This window comes from Fukomys damarensis, unplaced genomic scaffold, assembly GCF_012274545.1.
Source record: "Fukomys damarensis isolate Sample0158 unplaced genomic scaffold, DMR_v1.0_HiC HiC_scaffold_16, whole genome shotgun sequence".
Lineage (NCBI taxonomy): Eukaryota > Metazoa > Chordata > Mammalia > Rodentia > Bathyergidae > Fukomys > Fukomys damarensis.
This window is the reverse complement of record NW_022900928.1, coordinates 19,381,511-19,402,644: the sequence shown is the minus strand read 5'-3', so window position 1 is coordinate 19,402,644 and position 21,134 is coordinate 19,381,511. Positions and strand designations below refer to the sequence as shown.

The following is a 21,134-nucleotide window of genomic DNA, read 5'->3' as shown; positions in this document are numbered from 1 at the left end:
TATGGGTAAATAATTTATTTTTGTATTTTGGATATATTTTCCTTTTGAAACATTTGGCTCAATTATTTTAAGAAAGTGAAGCATTCTGTAATGGTATCATTTGAAATAAGCCAGTTTCTTTTAGAAGCAAGAAAAACTCTGCCAGATGTTGCTATTGTGAAACAGTGATCTAGCATTTACAATTCATCTGACACCTGGATATACTGGCATAAACAATAGCTTTTTATATGATGAGGCAGTTCTAATTTAAGATAATTGTTTCATCTGTTTTCTTTGTAATTTTATTAGTAGTAATAATGGACAAGTCTAGGCATATGTCCATGGACTGCTTTTTTGGCATTCAGCTTGTTAGAAATGGTTAACAAGGAGGGAACACATTCTATCCAGAGAAAGTTTCACTTGCTGCTGTGATTTTGAACTTACTTTAAAAATGCTGCAGGAGCTGGCTCTATTATGTCCCTGAGAGACTGAAGAGAGCACTAATTTGAATTATTTGGCAAAAGCCAGAGTCATGTAAAGCAGCAGTATTCACCTGAAAGGCAGTCAAAGAAGGCATCTTCTTTAATGCCTAAACCCAGTGTGTAGGAGATGATGAAACACTACCTTATAATTAAGTCAGCAAGAGTAAGAAGCACTATTTGCTAACTATAGACTTCTCAGATTCCTGTTTTCCAGTGAATAAACAATCCCCTTTCAGCACAAAATAATTTGCTTCACCAAAGCTGATACCTATCACAGCCACACATCCTTAAAGTACTGCAATTAAGGTCATGTGGTCATGACTTGTCCGCCCTTAGGTAAGTATGTATTAAGTAGTAAGTTAAAGGAGAGCTCAGGCAAACTTTAAAATTTTTATGCATATTTCAATTAAAAATTTTTAACACAGTAGAGCTAGAATTGAAATAATACTTAGCAGGGCCTTTAGACTATGAACAGTATTATTTTCTACAGTTCCTGAAGCAGTCACTTAACTTTAACCCCAACTTCTTTTTCTGGGGCTGCAATTTACTGAGGTGTAAGATTTACTAATGGAGTATAATTTTTAGGTTTACTGAAGTACAGTTTACATAAAATTTATTGTAGTGATAGTTTGCTTTAATTTTGAACACTGTCTATAGCTGAGTAATCATCAGAATACAGAACATCTAGATCCTAAAAATTCTACTTACATCCTTTGTAGTCAATCCCCTCTCCCCAACCGTAGGTCTCAATCACTGATCTACTTTCAACGATTATGGTTTTTCTTTATATAATGCATAGTCTTTTCTGAAGGACACTAAGCATAAGATTCATCATGTTGTGTATATTAGTATTCATTCCTTTTGCTTGCAGAGTACTCCATTATATGAATACTCCAGAATTTGTTCATCTGTTCAACATTTGGACTATTTTCATACTAATTCTCTGTAATCACCGCCCCCTTGAACACCTGGTAATTAATAATTTATTCTTTGATCTTGTCATTTTGAGAATGTTCTATAGACAGAATATAGTAAGTTATCCTTTGGAGATTGCTCCCCCCACTCCATATAATGTTCTTGAGATTTATTCAAGTTATTGCATGCATCAATAGTTTATTCAATTTTATTGTATTATTCCAGAGTATGAATGTATTGGTTTGTATAGCCATTCACCTACTGTAGGGCTCTTTCTCCTTTTTTGGAAATTATAAATAAAGATGCTTTGAACAATACAGTTATATTTCAAGTGAGTCTCTTATAAACAGCACATAATTAGATCATGATATATTTAATTACACTGAATATAATTATTGGTAGGGTTTGGTTTTGCCATTTTATTTTTTGTTTTCTGCTTGTTCTCTTTTTTGGTTTTCCTCATGTGCATTACTTTACCATATTTTAGAATTCCATTCGACTTGTCTATAGTATTTTTGAGTGAATCTATTTATAAAGCCTAAGTTGTTGCTGTATTACATTATATACCTTACAAGTCTACTTCTTCTGACATTTCAGTAGTTTCAGCCAAATATAGAAACCTTATTTCACTTTGTAATCCTTTATACTCCCCTATTTGTAACTGTCTCAATTATTTCTGTAGCATACATAAAAACATCAAATTTTAAAAGTGAGACTAAATTTTATTTAAAGTATCAATGAAATCAATAAGCTTTTACCTGTACCGACCAAGAAAAAAACAAAGACACAAATTACCAATAGTAGCAATGAAAATGTTAACATTTCTGAAGAGCTTACATAAAAGACTAATAAATGTTAGAACAACTTCATGCCAGTTCCTTCAAAGGCACAACTAGCAAGACACATTCACAAAGAAAAATATAGTGGACCCTTGAGTTATGGCCAGCCTGACATACGAACAACTTGAAACTTGGGTTTCAACTGGAATTTTAGTTTTAACTTATGACCAAAGCCTTGAGTTGCGACCTGAATGCCAGCTGCTTATGCTTCCAGATCGTCAGTGTTATTTGATTCAAATGTCAAACAGAAATTAGAAAACTCAAGAGAAGAAAGGTCTGTTATACTTACTCATATGTTTATTTTGTTTTCTTTTTTCCTTCCTGATATTCTGCCTTTTATCATTTATTTTCAGTTTGAAGAACTTTATCCATTTAGGTTTATGATCCACCTCAAATTTTTGTGAATGATGTGACAAAAGAATTACGGTTCATATGTTTCCATATAGATATCCAGTTATCCCAATAGCATTTGTGGAAAAGTCTCCTTTCCTCATATCTTTGTTTGATAGCTATTTTCTGTGAGTATAGTCATCCTTAGGATTTTAGCCCCTACTTTGCAGATGGAGAAGGCAAAACTACTCATTTTAAAATTCTATTTTACCTTGTCAAATTTGAGGATATTATCCCAACATGATATACAGTAAAATTAAAAAATTAAAAAAGGGCCTGAAGAGGACAGTAGAAATGAAAAGATATCCCCTGGTTCCTGGATAGACAGAACCAATATTGTTAAAATGGGAAATTTTTGAAAACGATACATAGATTTAATGTAATTCCAGTCAAAATATCAACAGCATTCTTCACAAAACTAGAAAAAACAATCCTAAAATTTATATGGAACCAGGAGAAACCCAGAATACCAAAGCAATTCTAAGCAACAAGATCAAAGAAAGAGGCATCACAATCCCAGATTTCAAGTTATACTACAAAGCTGTTGTGATAAAAGGTAAAAACAGCATGGTACTGGGACAAAAACAGACAAGTAGATCAATGTAACAGAACAGAAGATGCAGAAACAACCTCAGGCATATTTAGCCATCCAAGGGGGATAAAAACTAACACTGGAAAAAAGATAGCCTCTTCAACAAATGGTGCTGGGATAAATAGCTGTCCACATGAAGGATAATGATTCTAGACCTATACCGCTCATCCTACTCTAAAATTTAATCAAAATGGATCAAAGTCCTAAATAACAAATAGAAACACTGAATCCGATGAAAGAAAAAAATAATAAAACTCTAGGCATAAACAAGAACTTTCTGAACAGAACCACAATTGTACTAAAAACAGCACAAAGAATAAACAAATGGAATTATATCAAATTAAAAAGCTTCTGTGCAGCAAAGGAAACAACTGACAGAGAAAAAATTTTTGCCAGGTACTCCTCAGAAGGCTAGTATCTAATCATAAACTCATAAAAAATTAGACTTCCCTAAACAAAAGGCCCAATAAAAAATGGGCAATTAAAATGAATAGAAACGTTTCAAAAGAAGTACAAATGGCCATATGAAAAAATGGTATATGGAAAAATGTTCAGCATCTTTGGCCATTAGAGAAATTCAGAGGTTTCATCTTATTCCAGAAAGAATGGTTATCATCAAGAAATCAAAAAAACAGAACTAGGGCAGGGGATTTAGCTCAGTGGTTCTGCTGCCTGCCTCACAAGTACAAAGTCCCAAGTTCAATCCCCAGTACCAATTAAAAAATAAAAAACAGTACTGGCGAGGTTGTGAGGAAAAACAAACCCTTCTACATGGCTGCTTGGAATATAAATTAGTATGACTATAGAAATTGGTGGAGATTCCTCAAAAACTAAAAATACAAATTCCTTTTGACCCAGCTATACCTCATTTGGACAGCTTCCCAAAAGAGTTAAAGACATATTACAGTGGTACCTGCATACCCATATTTACAGCAGTATATCTCATAATTGCTAAATCCTAGACATAGCCTATAGACCCATCAACAGACAGATGAATAAAAGAAAATGTTGTGAAGTACTGCACAATGGAGTACTACTCTGCCATAAAAGATTAATTTGAGCCATTTATAAGAAAATGGATCCACCTTGAGACTACAATGCTAAGAGAAATAAATCAGACACAGGCATAGTTTTCCTTACATGAGAAACCCAATATATATATATATATTTTGGGGGGGGTACTGGGGATCAAACTTGGGTCCTTGCGCTTGTGAAGCAGCCACTGGAATCACTGAGTTAAATCCTCAGCCCAAGATATATATAATTTAAAGAGCAAAATAAAAGATACATGTTAGGAAACAGGGAGATAAGACTTTGTTCTAGGTTTCTGGGGATGGTGGGGAAGGAGGGGGAAGGTGAGGTAAAAATGATTGAGATGTGCTAACTATATGTAACAATTCTCTAAGATGAATGTAATTATTACATATTGTGAACATATTAACCCCCCCAAGATAGCCTATGTTCAACTTAATTTACTTTTAAAAAGCCAAAAATGGCTTTAGTATAATTCTTATTAAAATAAGACTGCACGGGGACTGGGGATTTAACGCAGTGGCCCTGTGCCCACAAGGTCCTGAGTTTGACCCCTGGTACCAAAAATAAATAAATTAATAAATAAGTCTGTATGAATGACTACACCTGGTATTCTTCTTAATAAGTTTATGCCTCAGAATCAGATTTATATGGTAGATATGATTCTGATGATGCCTCATTTAGTTTCTGTTCCTACATGCTCTTTGACTATAAATAGCTCATTATGGGAATTACAATTTTAACAGTTAATGATATCCATTTTTTATACACAAAGACCCTAAAAAAAAGTTAACTGCTTTATCTAGTATTTAAATGAATTATCAGTTATATGATTTCAATGCAGGGGCAAAAATTGGCTGTGTATTCTTACTGACATAGAACAAAGGCCTGTAGTAAAGAGGCTTAAGAACTTTTCAAGGGAAATCTTTTTTTTTTTCAGCTTTAATTGAGTTTATTGGTAAATTTTAGGATACAGTATAGTTACATTCATTGTTGGGATGTTGTACCTCTACATGACAGGTCTTGGTTCTCATTTTTTCCCCTTGTCCCTGCCCTCCCTTCACCCCCGCCTCCCCTCCCCATTTACAAACACTTTATTTCCATCTTTTCTTTATTCACATTTTTTTCTTTTCCCTTATTACCCTTCCCCTACCCATCCTACCTTCCCTACACGTTTAGCCCCTTTCTTCCCATTTCACAATGTCAGTAATCTTATTAGGATCTTATGTATTATTGCAGTTTATTCACACCAGAGAAACTATTTGGTATTTACACGTGTGACTTATTTATTTCACTTAGGAGTATATCTTCAATTATGTATCCATTTTCCTATGAATGAATCTATTTTCTCGTTCTTTATGGCTGAGTAGTATTCCATTTTATAGAAAAACCACATCTTATTTCTCCAGTTTCCAACTGATGGGCAAATGGGCTGTTTCCAAGTTTTAGCTATTACAAACTGTGCCGCTATAAACATGGGTGTGCATACGTCACTGTGATATGATTCTTTTAGTTCTTTTGGAAAGATACCCAGCAGAGGGATGGCTGGGTCAAATGGAACCTCCAGTCCAAGCTTTTCAAGGGAAATCTTGACAAGGCAATGAATATTATTACATTTAAACTGGATATGCAAAAGAATAATTTTTCAGGAAATGTACAGCCACTGAAGGATTTTGTCTGTTGTTCCTAAAGATTTTTACAGAGTGGAATAAAAATCCTACTCAGGATATTCTTTTTTTGGGGGGGGGGCGTACCAGGGATCAAGCTCAGGTCCTTGCGCTTGTGAGGCAGGCGACAGAATCACTGAGCTAAATCCCCGGCCCCTACTCGGGATATTCTAAATGATCAAAGTTGGCGAGTGCATGAACGAGATGGGATCATTCAAAGTTTCATTAAATTGGTAATACATATATATTGAGTGTTATTTTATTTAGGGACAAATTATGTCTGTGTTAGCTACCAGAGACATGAAAACTTGTATAACGTATCTGTTCCCAATATTCTTAGTGTAAATAGAAGGTAACAGACACATACAAATAAATATACTGATAAGTTTCATAGGTGCCAAAGAAGTCAGTACATAATTAGGAAGACAAAGGAGGGATGTGAGGGCCATCGGGCTGTGACATCTGTCACACATTCATTTCCAGGGTGGATTCTGCTGATTTGGTTGGCTAGGTGGGGTCCCCTCCTCCCTCACCACTCCATGTACATCCCTCCCGAAGCTGTGTGCTTGGTCGAAGAGGACGGCTAACCCTGAGAGAGGAACATTTTCCTCCGTCAAGGTATAGGAGTAGCTGCACTCTCCTGCTAGAACCTCCAAACAAGCTCTCAAGGAATACAAATGAGGGAGGTCAGGAAAAGGTTTAAAGATTGTAGGGTTTGGTTTTTGTTTTTTGGTACTAAGGATCAAACTCAGGACCTGGTGCTTGCGAGGCAGGTGGCGGCACCATTGAGCTAAATCCCTGACTTAAGATTATAAAATAAAATAACATATAGTGCTCAGAACAGTGCAAATAAATACATATTATTAATTATTTTTAGTAGTGGTGGTATGGTGGGGTCAGGAAATGGAAAAATAAGCAAAATAATAAGTGTTTTCATGAAGAACTCACATACTTTCATCTATATTGAAACAAGAAGGGGTTCTTTCTCCTCTCCATGGCCTCAGTTAAGCTTTCTGTTTCAGAGATAGTATTCTCCAACCTTTTCCTTCACCTTATTGCCAAAATGAGTATGAACAGGAAGGTTAATATTTAAAGAGAATACACCACTAGCTGCAAAGAGTTTAAAAGTATAAGCTCAGATTAGTAGTGCTTCCAGCTGCTGCTCAGAAAGATGGACTGAAATTATTCAAGAGGTCCCTTTTTTTGGCGGGGGGCAGTGGGGATCAAACTTGGCTCCTTGTGCTAGTGAGGCAGGCAGCAGAATCACTGAGCTAAATCCCCAACCCTCAAGAGGTCTTTTAACAAGCAAACTGAAGCAATCAAAAGCATAGCCTTGTGGGTGTGTTTATGTGTGTGTGTGGGGGGAGTTGGTGGTGGGGAATGGAAAGTCACTGCTAATGGTATGGAATTTCTTTTGGGGTGATATACATTTACAGGTCTTTTCTTTAAAAAGCAAGCTGAAGCAGCCGGGCGTGGTGGGGCACACTTTTAATCCCAGCACTCAGGAGGCTGAGGCAGGAGGATCGCTGTGAGTTCAGACTAGCCTGGGCTACATAGTGAGTTCCAGGTCAGTCTCAAATACATAGTGAGACCCTGTCTCAAACACATCCCCCCCAAAAAAGAAAAAAAGCAAAAAAAAGCAAGCTGAAGTAATCACAAGCACAGTCGTGTGTGGGGTGGGGGTGGGGGAGGTGAATGGATAGTCACTACTAATCAGTATGAAATATTTTGGGGAATGATATGCATTTTTTATATACAAAGATCCTAAAATGTTTTAGAATTGTGATAACTGTGGTACAACTCTGAATATACTAAAAGCTATTGAATTGTACATTTTATTTATTTATTTTTGTACCGGGGATTGAATTCAGGACCTTGCACTTGTGAGGCAGGCAGTGGAAGAATTGTACATTTTAAATAGGTGGACTATGCCAGGTATGGTGGCATATGTCTGTCAGCCCAGCACTTGGGAGGCTGAGGCAAGAGGATCTCTGGAAGTTTAAATCCAGCCTGGGCTGGTTACATAGTAAGCTCAAAACCAGACTGGAGTACAAAGTGAGACCTTGTCTCAAAAAAAAAGTGAACTATGTGACATACAATATAGTTCAACTGAACTGTTATTTTAAAATTCAAGTGACTAATAAAAACAAAACAAAATAGCTACATTCCTACTTGACCTTTTCAGAAGACCCAGTTCTATTTTTGCTTCCTGAAAACATTTCCACCTTTCCTTCCAATAGATACTTGAAATCCATGTATTTCAAAGAGGCTCGTTGTTAAATGTGATGTGCCCGAATCTGTTTATCTATACCCTGGCTTGTAGTGCACAAGATGACACAAAGCTGGAAATGTCAACCTTGCTTTTCCTATGCCAATTTAGCCTTCAACTTGAAAGGCCAGTGCCATGTAATTCTCAAGCCCAAACCTGAGCAAAAACCCCCTTTAAGAAGGGTCTGTAACTGATGCAGTCTGGAGTACCCTCACTGGGGCTTCACTAGATTATAGCCTCTTGATCAGCCTCAACTAGGTCATCCTGTAGAACTAAGACAGTGATTTCAACCCCATAAGCTTGCTTGGCTAGGGCTGATTATTTCTCTAGTGATTAGGCTCTATCTACTGTGTTTTTAGCAATATGTAGGGCGCTCCCAAACTGGATAGACCATTTGCTGGCTTTCAGGTTGTGGCAATGCCTGGAAATTTTTACTATTCTACCCTTGTCCACATCTTGGAGAATACGTCTATGTCCAGTCCTCTTCTTTGGAGGTGGGAATTTAGAATGCTAACTACCTCACTTAGGGGCCAGTTCAATAGTCAGTTCAGCAATCCCTACATCCAGAAGTTCACTGGTTCTTTTTCTTTTCCATCTCTGGGAGTCTAATGATAAGATTTTAGCACATTCTACTATTAAGTTATGAAAGGGAGGTACGCAGCACAGCACTACAATGCTCAATAAATGCTAATACTTTTTTTTTCCTTCAGAGCAATCAATTTATACCTGTGTACTTACCTGATGTACACAGTCTAAGAATTGTAGGAAGACTGGAGCAAAACCACTACCCTGAGAGTTGAGGGTCAAGCTGCTCCGTTGACTGAATTTATGACCAAAAGAGAGCCACTCTTTTTCAACCAACATTCTGAAACCTTCAAGTGTCCTATAAAAGGGATCACTGAGTAACTGCACCAGGGAGGTCACCTAGGGCAAAACCAGGATAAATACACTTTATTAATTTCAGTCCTGAAAATGTTCTGCTTCTTAGATAAAAACATTTGCTTTTGATGATGGCTAATTCACAAGCGAAGTTAACTGGACAATAAATGCATTTACTAACTGGTCCAGGATGGCAAACAAATGGATTCTGCACTTTCCAGTAACAACTAAAATTCATTTTGGATACAAGTTTTCTTACTGACAAATTTGCTGAATGTGGCCTTTTTCTAGATTGATTAATGAAGTCTCAGAGGAACAGTTTAACTGTATCCTATTTTGATTAATGTGTTAATTTGTATTCATACTTTCCCTTTTCATTTTGGAGTTAATAAAGGAGGGACTTAGAGCCAGAGAAAAGACAGATAAAACCCAGCAAGGATGGTCCATGTCCAGCATTGCTGGCAAAGGGCTCCATCTGCAAGCTTTTACAGTGCATTGGTAGATGTGGGAACCTGACGCCCTGAACAAGAACTGCAGGCTTTGCAGGTGCTAACAGTGCAGGGAACATAGCTTCTTCATGGATACCAGGTGGTGTTTAACACAGGACTTTTTTTGTCCATAAGCATCCTACTCATACAAAAGATTCACCCACAGAATTAAAAAAAAAAAGGAAATACAAATATAAATGAAATATCTGAAAAACTATATAATAGTTTACTTGTGCAGTGATATCCCAGCCTTCTTCTAAACAGATCAAGACTGAGGAGCCATTCTCGAGTACTTCTGCCACCACCACAGCCAGCTGCATTATCCTATGAAGCTAAGAGATGGGAAAGGCGGTCACAATTAGACAAGCACCCTCTCAGCACAGAGGGCAGACAGCCTTGCTGTCATCAGCCTTGGATAATCAAACAAATTAAGGATGAAGCACTTATAAAAAGAACCATAAAGGTCTTGTGAAATCAAGATTAAAAAAATATTAAACAATGAGACATCTTAAAGGTAGATAAATAATTAAAAACAATGAAAACAATGTATTCAAATAATACATAATAAAATAAAATAAAATGACATTATAATGTTTTTTCCAAAAAGCACAGGGCTATAATTCCATCAAGCAGAAAAGAGATTTTAAGTGGCCTCCTCAATATAGTTACTGGACTTAAATTTTTTCCATGATGTAATACATTCTCTCAATTTTTCGGGTGGTTGTATAAAGTTGTAAGTATATGAAAAAGCAATGCATTGTATACTTTAATTTTTAAAAAAATTTTCTCGAGATAGGTTCTTACTCTGTGGTCTAGAATGGCTTTGAACTTGTGATCCTCCTGTGTCAGCCTCTGAAGTGCTGAGATTGCAGGTATAACTTACCATTCCTGTTTGCACTGTACACTTTAAAAGGATGATTTTTATAGTACTTGAATTGTATGTTAAGAAAAGATATTTGTCACTGTGTATTTACATTTGTGTTCAGCTTTTAAGCCAGGCCAAGTGACTCAAAGTCCTTAATGAGTAATTAATTAGGGTATAAACATAACATAGATTTCAAAACCAAACGTGTGTGATTCTAGTTTTAAAAAATATTTTGAGCCATATGATGGACTGTCCAGTATGAATCCAACTCTGAACTAAAAAAACCCCATATTTTGAACAGGTTATTTTAGGCAAAGGGGCAAGATACATGTCTTATCTTGCAGTGAGAATCTCCTCTCTAGCTATTCCTATAAAACTGCTATTACTAGGCCTGAATTCTCTTATGCTTATCATTGCTATATTTTGTTAACTTTTGTTTTGTTGTTGTGGCTGTTGAGACTGACCTGGAACTTACTATGTAGCCCAGGCTGGTCTCGAACTCACAGCAATCCTCCTGCCTCAGCCTCCCGAGGCTGGGATTACAGGCATGTGCCACCACACCCGGCTTATTTTGTTAACTTTTAAAATATCACTCTCCCAAGTAGGGAAATATTTGCCACTATTTTAATCTCTAATTGCTGGTACAGGCGCATTTGTCCAGCAAGAAGCAAAGCACAGAATATATTAGCAACACAGAGAGACAATAGTTGGGTGGTAGGGATGGTAAGGGCCTGGGGCTCATAATGTGGGGACAGAAGTTAAGTATTGCTAGCTCTTTCCATGGGTACTCAGAATATCATGATAATATAGTTATAACTAACTGCATATGTAGCTGTGTTCCTCTACAGTTTAAGTACCTTGAGAACAATCACTCCTAGGTACTGACATTGTTCCTTGGCTTCTTTGCCTTTTAGTCTTATATACTATAGAAAAACAACCCCTTTAAACCGGGCATGGTGGTGCATGCCTGTAATCCCAGCACTCAGGAGACTGAGACAGGAGGATTGCTGTGAGTTCGAGACCAGCCTGGGCTACATGGTGAGTTCCAGGTCAGTCTTAATTACATAGTGAGACCCTGTCTCAAAAAAGAAAAAAAAGAAAGAAAGAAAAGAAAAACAACCCCTTTTCCTCCTTAACAGAGGCTAGGTGCTTGGAGGAGGTAGATGGATCCAAAGTACTAAAAAACTGGAAATTCTTGCCAGCAGGAAAGAATAATGGACATAGCCTTAGGGACTGAAAGAAAAGCTTAAATTATATTGCAGAGATGCTATTGGCCAAAAGTCTGCATCAGTGTCATAAATATATTTCTTTCTGTGGAAAGCACATTTCGTGTGCTGGCATAACTATTTCCTCTTTTTTTTTTTTTTTTGTACCAGGGATCAAACTCAGATCCTTGTGCTTGAGAGACGGGTGACAGAAACAATGAGCCAAATTCCCGGCCCCCTATTTCCTCTTAATTCTCAGTAAAAGCTCAATTAACAATATTCTAAGGTTGACCAAATTGAATGTTTGAGGCATTCAATGTACTTTTTGGTAGTGGTATGATTATAAAATCTAGAGACATGGAACAGGCAGAGATAAACAAAAGGTGAGAGAGGGAGAGAGAAAGGCTCTTAGTCATGCAAAAATTGCCTTTCTTATATCCTGGATCCTTACTGTCTTGACAACAAAACTGGAGCTCTATAAATACATGCTGATTAAATTTATACATAAAATTTTCATACAAAATAATTTTCTCATTAGCGTCTTTTAGACACTAAACTTTCAATTATACAGAAATAAAAACTCAGTCATCAAGAATTCTACCTTTTCACCTCTTACACAGTATTGCTTCCTGAAATTGAATGACCTTAACAGAAAGCATACAACAATGGAGAGTGTGGAATAGGGAGGAATAAAACATCTTCTTCTCAAATACTGTATTGATTCTATATCTCCACTTGGCCCCTTCTTAAAGCTATGAGACAAACTTCTTGAGACATTACCTGTGGGAACCACTCAGAGTCTCCCAGGGCCTTTAGGAAGGTTATTTCTGAGTCAGTAGGGATGGTGCTTGGGATACAAGCCCTCATCAGCTTTTTAAAACTGGCTTTCACTTGTCGGATTTCATGAAATTCAACAGGAACAAATTCACAATTTAAAGCAAATTCTACCTTGAAGCTCTGTGGATGAAGATGAAGAAAATTAGGCATATGAAGTGCTTTGGTGAAAAGCAAAAGTTTTCAACAGAGCAGTGCTTAATGGTACATACAGTTAATGAGACCAGATAGTTGCAAAGACTTCAATGGTGTCAAGAAAGCCAGTGCTGTATGGCTCATGTGTCAGTAGGCTCTAAGGCTAGTGATGTGCCTCTCCTCTCTAGAGTATGTTACGAATCTGAGGAATGCTGTCACTCTAAGAACCTAATGAGACTACCAGTAGGCTGGAACGTGGCACAGCTTATACCACCACACATAAGCCAATCAAAGGCCATGAACTTAGAGGTTTAAGGAGTAGCCAATCACACATGGGATAGCAGGGTTAATCTAACTGCATAAACTTGGTCTTTGCAAGAGGGACACTGTAATTAAATGGTAATACAATGGGGTTCCAGAACTGTACATATTAGATTTTGCAGACATACATACATTTGTTGATTAGGCAGGTAAAATATATTCATTGTAAAAATTAAAAAAAGGTAAACACTGAAAAAGATAAAAATTACTATCTCACTGCCCTAAAACTACTGAATGTTGTGGTTATTTTTTTAAAAGTCGGTAATAAAAAATTATATACAATAAAATATGCAAGACTTTTAATTTCTCTCTTTGGGATTTTCACTCACTATGAAACATGTATCATGTATGTAAACACGTATGTTTATTTGATACTTTTTTCATTTACATCTTTAATCCATATGGAATTTATATTTTTGAGGTATGAGCTGTTGCATTTATAATGAAAGAATGTTATACTGGCCCAGTGGTGTATTTCATTTGGATAATCTGGTTGCCTAGATCTGAAGAAGATTTAAGTCTTCTAACTTCTCATACCAAAGAATGAATTAATTTTGCTTCTTTTTACTTTCTTCACCTTCTGCTCAAATTAATCTATTGGATCATCTGCTTTTCAAAAATTAAACTGCTTTCTGGAGATTGGTTTTATTTTAATTTTAATTTTTTATTTTTTTGGTACCAGGGATCGAACTTGGGACCTTGCATTTATGAGGCAGATGATGGAACCAATGAGGTGAATCCCTGGTGAGACTCGTTTTAAAATGATGTGAGCATACTTAATAATATTAAATTGTACCCAACATAGTTAGGATGGTAAATTTTGTTGTGTATTTTACTTACAATTTAAAAAATCCTGCTCCTAGACAGTCTATTTAATGTTTTATATTACTTATCTTGGAGCTTAAAGGTCTATCAAAAATTTAAATGAAAAGAAAAACTCCTACATTATTATTATTATTATTATTATTATTATTATTATTATTATTATTATTATTATTATTTTGTTGTTGTTGTTGTTGTTGCTGGGGATCGAACTCGGGCCCTTGCGCTTGTGAAGCAGACGGTAGAACCACTGAGCCAAATCCCTGTCCTTCCTACATTGTTTTTTAAAAGACAGGATTTCTAATATGTATCAGGAAAAAAAAAGTTTCTTCATCTTAAGGCATTTGTCTTCATGATATTTTAAAGAAGCTACTCTATAGAATAATCTAAAAAAAAAAGCTTGCCTATGAAGTATTAGCCTCCCCCAAAGAAATAATCTAAAATACAGAGAAAGAACCCTATAGAGTTATACCTTAAACCCCCCACCCCAATCCTATATGCTTGGAAATGTGACTGCAATTTTACATATAGAAAATAAAGAAACCTAAGCAGCCGGCACTATTAGATGGTAAAATAGTGACTGAAATAATTATGATGACTATTGTACAACATAGAGTCATGATGTTAAGGCTTGGTATAAAGAATCTAGCAGTATATATGAGTTCCTCTGTTTAGTTTTTCATCTTAGATAAAAGATAGCTTGTTTCCAGGAAACACAGATTCCTTTCTATTTTCCAACTATTTGTAAAATAGATATGCCTAGTTTTTTTTTTTTTAATTGGTACCAGGGATTGAACTCAGGACCTCGCACTTGCCAGGCAGATGTTGTGCCGCTGAGCCATGTCCCCAGCCCTGAGTGCTTATCTTAGAAGCCAAGAATTATTAAGCATAGTGATAAGAGACACTGTTGGTTATAAGGGTTTTGTTACTATTAATGGTTATGAATTTAAAAAGGAGAGGAGGACAAATTCAAGATTCTTTTGGATAAGCCATTGTCTCTTATTGGCTTTCTTTTATGCTTCCTTTGTTGGGAGGACACAAAGATGTGGAATTATAGCTGGACAGCACGTTAGCTAGAATGTGGCACACATAAGGCAGGGAGCCATACACTACAGACAAAACTGAATTAAGGAAGGGTCCTAAGTGGTCTTTCTTGCTATGCACAATCATGTAGCTGACCTGAAGACTGATGGGTGAAAGGAATATCAGAGGTGAACATTCTGGAGGCAAACCTCAGGGAATGATTCAGAGCATGTGCAGACTCGCGTTGCTCTTGAAAAGAGCTCCAGCTATTTTCTGGATATAAAATGGTCTGTTGTATCAGAGGACATGTATGCAGTAGTTTAATGCCCTCTGCCCTACAGGTTGGTGATTCCATGATGACAGCAGCTTAGAAACCAGCAAAGGGCTACAATGCCAGTATGCACAGAGGATATGACTCAGTCACTGGTATCTCTCTCGCTTTTTTTTTTTTTTTTTTTTTTTTTTGGTTTTTTGAGACAGGGTCTCACTGTGTAGTTGAGATTGACCTGGGACTCACTATGTAGCCCAGGCTGGCCTCGAACTTACAGCGATCCTCCTGACTCAGCCTCCTGAGTGCTGGGATTACAGGAGAGCGCCATCATGCCCAACAGTCACTGGCATCTTAAGAGCCAAGCATGTGGAATCCTGTGAGAGCACCTTGCCTAAAGTTTCTCCTGTACAGTTCAGCCAGAGGCCTGTCTAGATTGTCAGTGGTAAATGCTGAGTGGTAAATGTCCGGAGTTCAATCCTCCGTACAAAAAAGAAAAAAAAAGCAATACGTTCAATACATACATACTTGTGAGTAGTGATACAGTTTATTTTCTAATGTGTGACTGGAAAACAAACTCAAGGCATTACTGCTGCTTCTGGAGATGCAGACTATCTTTACAGTTTATGAGACCTCAGTATGTTGAAGCTTCTTAACATAATATAGTAAGTATAAGGTTTATTAGCACGTAATATTTTGATTTTCTGACATATTTTAGGACATGGGTCTACAGATGCAACCTTGAAAAGTTTGAAAACACATTACTTAGAAAAACTAGCTTAGGCCTTCCCTTGCCTCCACAGATGGTGCCATATTCTTCCTCTCTCCACCCTTCTACCTCCCTGTGGTCTTCCATATGGATAGGTTCATAACAAAATCATCTGTTTTGCCATGGGCTTAGGTACCTGTGGAAACTGAATCAAGATAGTGGAAAACAAGCCTGAATAAGCTCTATTTCTTTTTTGTACTTCTTAATACTAATGATATTTATGCTAATTGTTAAGATTATGAATAAATGTTTTACTGCCTAGTAAATATGCACACACATAGGTAGATAAAGAGAAGTAACTTTTTTTTAGATTAACTTCAGGTTAATTACACTATAAAAAATTTCTGGGAAAAGTGGCTTGTGACAGGTTTTATAAACTGTCTCAGTATATCCCTAAAGTTTCTAAGTGGTAGAAAAACAACTTACCCTTAGTTGTGACTTTTCACCAAATATATAAAGGGCTGCTTGGCGTTTCAAGAGCTGATTTTGTAGGTAGGTGCTATTACTGAAGGATGTTGAGTGATCTTTGCCTGCCAGCCGGGTGCCAACATCAATGAAGGATGTTGGAGAGCTGATCAAGCGAGTGCTGGAGCGAAGACTTGCCCACACACCTTCATAAAAGTCAGAAGAATCAAGTTGAGACAAGCTGATGCAGGAATGGCATGGATAAAGAAAAAAACGCATGTTCTGGATCTACAGTTTTAGAGGTAATAGGGAGTTAAGTGATCATGAATCACAATGATCATTTTCCATCTATTTTTGTAACAAGCATTATTCAATATAGAATTTCAAAATCACCTTTGAATCAGAAGGATGTAGGAAGTCAATAATATCCCATTTTAAAATGTTGATCTAACTTCAGTACTTATAAGTGCATATTGAAATCATAAATAGAAAGAGGGTACTGTCACAAAATAAAAAATGCAGGCAAGAAGCAATAATGAAGCCAGAGAGTTAGAACACTAAGTAAGTCAATTTCTCAGGGCTTCAAGAGAGAAGTAAGGAACATTTTCCTGCCTTCTTAGTTAATTCAACAAGAAATTTAGTCTAACATGTAAGCTAGAAACTTACTAAATGTAAAATTGAAAGCTGGAGTTAGAACATATATATCACGCCAATGATGTAACTTTAAGTGCATAAAGATTATGTTACAGCTTTTTCCAGTATCCATGAGAAATTATAAATTTAGTAATATGTATTTCATTGAATTACAGGAGGCTTTCTTTATAATATAGTCAGAAGCAGATGTATTCTAAGGGAAGAGCCAAGCCAAACAGCTAGAAGAGTCTTGTGATGTAAGGTGACTTTATTTCTTTCAGAAAAATCAAGGATTTCTATTTACAAGGGAAATCATTAAATATGAAACATCCAACCCATAAGCATATGTTAATTTTCAAATTTGACTAGAACGGGAGCACCCTCAAACAAGAAAGCCCTTCAGAAATTCTGTAGACTGAGATGTTCATACCAGTGGCAGGGACACAGGGTGGAGGGCTAGTGGGTTTTCTTCTCTAGGTATAGAAAGGCTATTTGAGAAAATCATTGCCTAATGAAATCAAGACATGTTTCTAGGTGACTGGTCACATCTGCTTCTTTATGGGGTTAAGGGGCCAGTTTCCAAGAAAAGGTTTCATAGGTGATTTCTGTCTAAAATAAATGTATTTTTCTATATAATTCTATATGTTTTTCATAGGTATTATGACAAATTGTTTATTTGTAAATGGAACCACAGGAAATTCAGAATGTGGATGAGGATAAAGGATATAATTTGACAAACGTAAAAAAAGTCACTTGTAACATACTTTTATATGAAGATGGTTTAAAAGAGTGACACATCAGGACACTTAATACAGTACCTTGATTATGGATTCTTCCCTTAGCTGAAGATTTGGGATTTGACTGAGTAAAACATTTATCTCTGTGCTCATGCACTGGTAGGCAAGATTAAAGACAGAGGAGAAATGAAATGCATACAGTAGCAAACAGCAGAGCAGGTTGAGTAAGAGAAAAAGACTATTTAATTTTTAAGATTGTTAACAGAGAGAAAATGTAAACATAATTAAAGTAGATTTAATTAACAAACAAAAAGCTGCACAGTCACAAAAAGATGAATTGAGTGCTTGTGAAATGAAATTCCAGCACCTATTAAAAATACTGTAAGCACAGTGAAATGGAAAGCACAGCAGAGGGTGCCATTAAAAAATTATACCAAATGGAACAAGCTTTTGAAGATTGTCATTCAGTCAGAAATAAACTTATATAATAAAATTAAGAAATTTGGAGTGTGTGTGCAAATGGTAGGAATATACTGTCCCTAGTATTGAAGAGAATGACTGGCAAATGCTACGTGTTGTACAACACATTTGTTCTCTGAGAAAGATCATCACCAGGAAAGCTCTAGCAACCATTTGGAATAACTAAGGGTATACTTTTGCAGTAGAGCATTAAGTATTGCCACTGTATCTTCCTTCTTTCCTTTTTTATTTATAAATTATATTTATTTTTTATAAATATAAGCAACACAAATTCATGATCCTGTGACAATGCCTAATACCCCTAAGACAGCCAGCTGTGATGACTGAAGTAATGACCTCTCTTAAAACCCCTACTTACACCAAAATGATAAGCGGTATTAGAGATAATACTTTTGTAATTTGAGTAATATTCTTTTTTCCATTAGAAATAAGTTATTTTAAGACTATGGCAAACTTTACCTGTTAATAACAAAAATGCTGAGTAGTCACATCATTTCCTGAGCAAAAGAACTGCTTATGTAAATTAAGGGAAATGATTTTGCATTTATTCAGCACCACATGTTTTTTCTTTTTTTGCATTACAGGGGACTGAACCCAGAGGGTCTTGCACATGCCAGGAAAGCATTACTAAATAATACCCCCATCTCAATAACTAACTGTAATAGCAGTATTAATTAATCTGTGCAATGCAAAATTGCACCAAATATGACATACTGTGATTAAAAAAAAGTCTTTACAAGGGATTTTCAGTCCTACTTCCCTCCTTCGGAAGCAAGAAATGAAGAGTATTCATGGTTTTAGTGGCTAAAGGAAATCATAAAATAGGTGTTTCACAGAAGCTGGCTAATGGCATATAGAGAATGCAACTGCAAGACAGAACAAGGACCTGGGACTACACAGCAAAGGCACAAGGTCTCCCATGTGCTGAATGAGTGCTTTTCTTTGTGCTTTCTTACTGGAATGTGGGATACTGAGATAATTACAGTGAAGCTTCCGATTCTAAGAAACTTCCTTAAACATATCACACTTTCTTTTATTAGTCTTTGTCTGGAATAATTTCTCCCATTTCTTTATCTGGCAAACTCCCTAACCCTAAAGATTTATATGCTAGTTAATCTTTATTGTCAAGTCACCTTGACCCATTAATCCACTGTTGAGTTCATAGGTGAATGGGATATTAAGAGGTGGGCCTAACTGAAGGAAGAGCGTCATGGGAACATGACTGTGGACACTATATCTGATCCTTGGTCCCTTCTTCTGTGCTCTTTCCCTGCTTTCTGATTCCTGGGTGCCATGCCTCAAGCAGCTTTCCTTTGATGCCCTTTCCACCAGGATGTTCCTGACTTGGAGCCATTTGACCATGGACTGAAACCCCTGAAGCAAGGAGCCAAAATAAACCTCCTCTATTGGTAGTATTTTGTCCCAGCAATTGCAAAACTTATCAATACAATCCAGGTATAATGTGAACTACTTGGAAAGGTATTTCTAACTGTCCTGACTTACAGGGAGCTCTATTTAAACTCTGATCACACTGCATTGTGATTATTTGCACACTCAGTCTATACAACTGTGGTCTTATAAAAGCAAAGGCCTAGTCATACTTATTCTTGTATCCATGCTGACAGTCATACACATAGGCATTCAAAACATATGTTTAGTATTTTCCTTTTGGAAATGAATACATTGTGCCTGTTTCAAGTCTTTACTATATCAACTCAAATATTTTCACTGTAAGAGTGAAAAGAGGCATATTAAAAACATTAAGTATGTCCTGAAATAGAGAGTTATTAATGAAAAACTGTCAAGTGCTTATTGCTGAGTAGAAAAGCAGCAATAATAAAAATGGCTTGTACTGATATGGGGCCAGTATAGGGCTCTGAGAACTGGAATCCCATCTGGAAGTCATCTGACCAAAGGAATTTTACTACTGCATTGATGGTGGTAAGGGCTCTTTGGATTTCCTGAGTGATTCCTAGATGTCCTAGATATTTGACACCAGCAAAGGACAAGAGCAGTTTTTGTTCAAACTGTAGGATTTCCCTAGTGACTTGTGAAATCATCTTAGCAGATCAAATCACAATTTTCTTTTAAAAAGTGAGAGATTACAACTGAAAACACTGTGTGTACTTCATGGAGTATAGATGACTACTGTTTCATAAAATGTTCAGTATATATGCATTTTACAATGTGGCTCAGTACCACCTGAGCTGTGATATAAAATCACTACGAATGTATATACACAGATATTTTTGTGATTATTATTATTATTATTATTATTGGTACCAGGGATCGAACTCGAGTCCTTGTGCTTGCAAGGCAGGTGGTGGAACCACTGAGCTAAATCCCCATCCCTGAAACGTGTTTATTATTGTGAGTTATGATCCAAAAAGTTGCAAAGTTACTGGTCTACTTTCTTTTTTTTTGTTTTTTTGAGACAGGGTCTCATTATGTAGTTCAGACTGCTCTGGAACTCACTGTGTAGCCCAGGATGGTCTCGAACTCCCAGTGATCCTCCTGCATCAACCTCCTGAGTGCTGAGATTACAGGCATGCGCCACCACACCTGGCACTGGTCTACTTTCTATGGCCTAATATTAAGGAGGATCAGTGCAATGTAAGAGCAAATGGAGAATTTCTTTCCTTTCAGTAGGCAATAGTAACTAACATCTATGGAAGTCCTATCATAAGTGTATTAAGTGTTTATTAAGTATTTTATATATTATTTAATCTATTCCTCATAACTACCTAAAGCTAAGTATTATTATTATTTCCATTTCAAAGAGGAGTACACTGAGAAGTAAGAGGTTTCCTAATTTGTTTATTACTATACAGTAACTGGTGGGGTTACAATTTTAATTTGAATGTAACTGAAATAAAAATATATTTCAACCTATGAAATCACATCACCTTGGATATGTCCATTAGGGACTGGCTAAGGGGAGCACTTCAGTGAAGAAATGATGCAGTTCATTCCCCCATGGGAACACATATTGTTCAGATCATACATGCTTCTTAAGTACTAGTATTATTCCCTCCACTTTGTCTAGATCAAATAAAGGAGAGAAAGAAATGGGATACTTAGGTTGGACATGAGATTGGGATACTT

At 36.5% G+C, this 21,134-nt stretch overlaps 1 protein-coding gene across 7 annotated transcripts in view; it reads right to left on the bottom strand.

Annotated features, from left to right (window-relative positions):
- Sbf2 (SET binding factor 2) overlaps positions 1-21,134 on the bottom strand; it is a 350,526-nt gene that overhangs the window by 31,556 nt on the left and 297,836 nt on the right. For all 7 annotated transcript variants that reach the window (XR_778567.3, XR_004517428.1, XM_010615281.1 and 4 more), the window contains 4 exons: positions 16,201-16,385; positions 12,383-12,559; positions 9,763-9,864; positions 8,904-9,089 (listed from right to left, as the gene is read on the bottom strand). Coding sequence is in view for 5 of the 7 variants with exons in the window: in XM_010615281.1 (XP_010613583.1) it covers positions 8,904-9,089; positions 9,763-9,864; positions 12,383-12,559; positions 16,201-16,385 (650 nt within the window). In the remaining 2 variants the exon portion in view is untranslated. The remainder of the gene's footprint in view (positions 1-8,903; positions 9,090-9,762; positions 9,865-12,382; positions 12,560-16,200; positions 16,386-21,134) is intronic.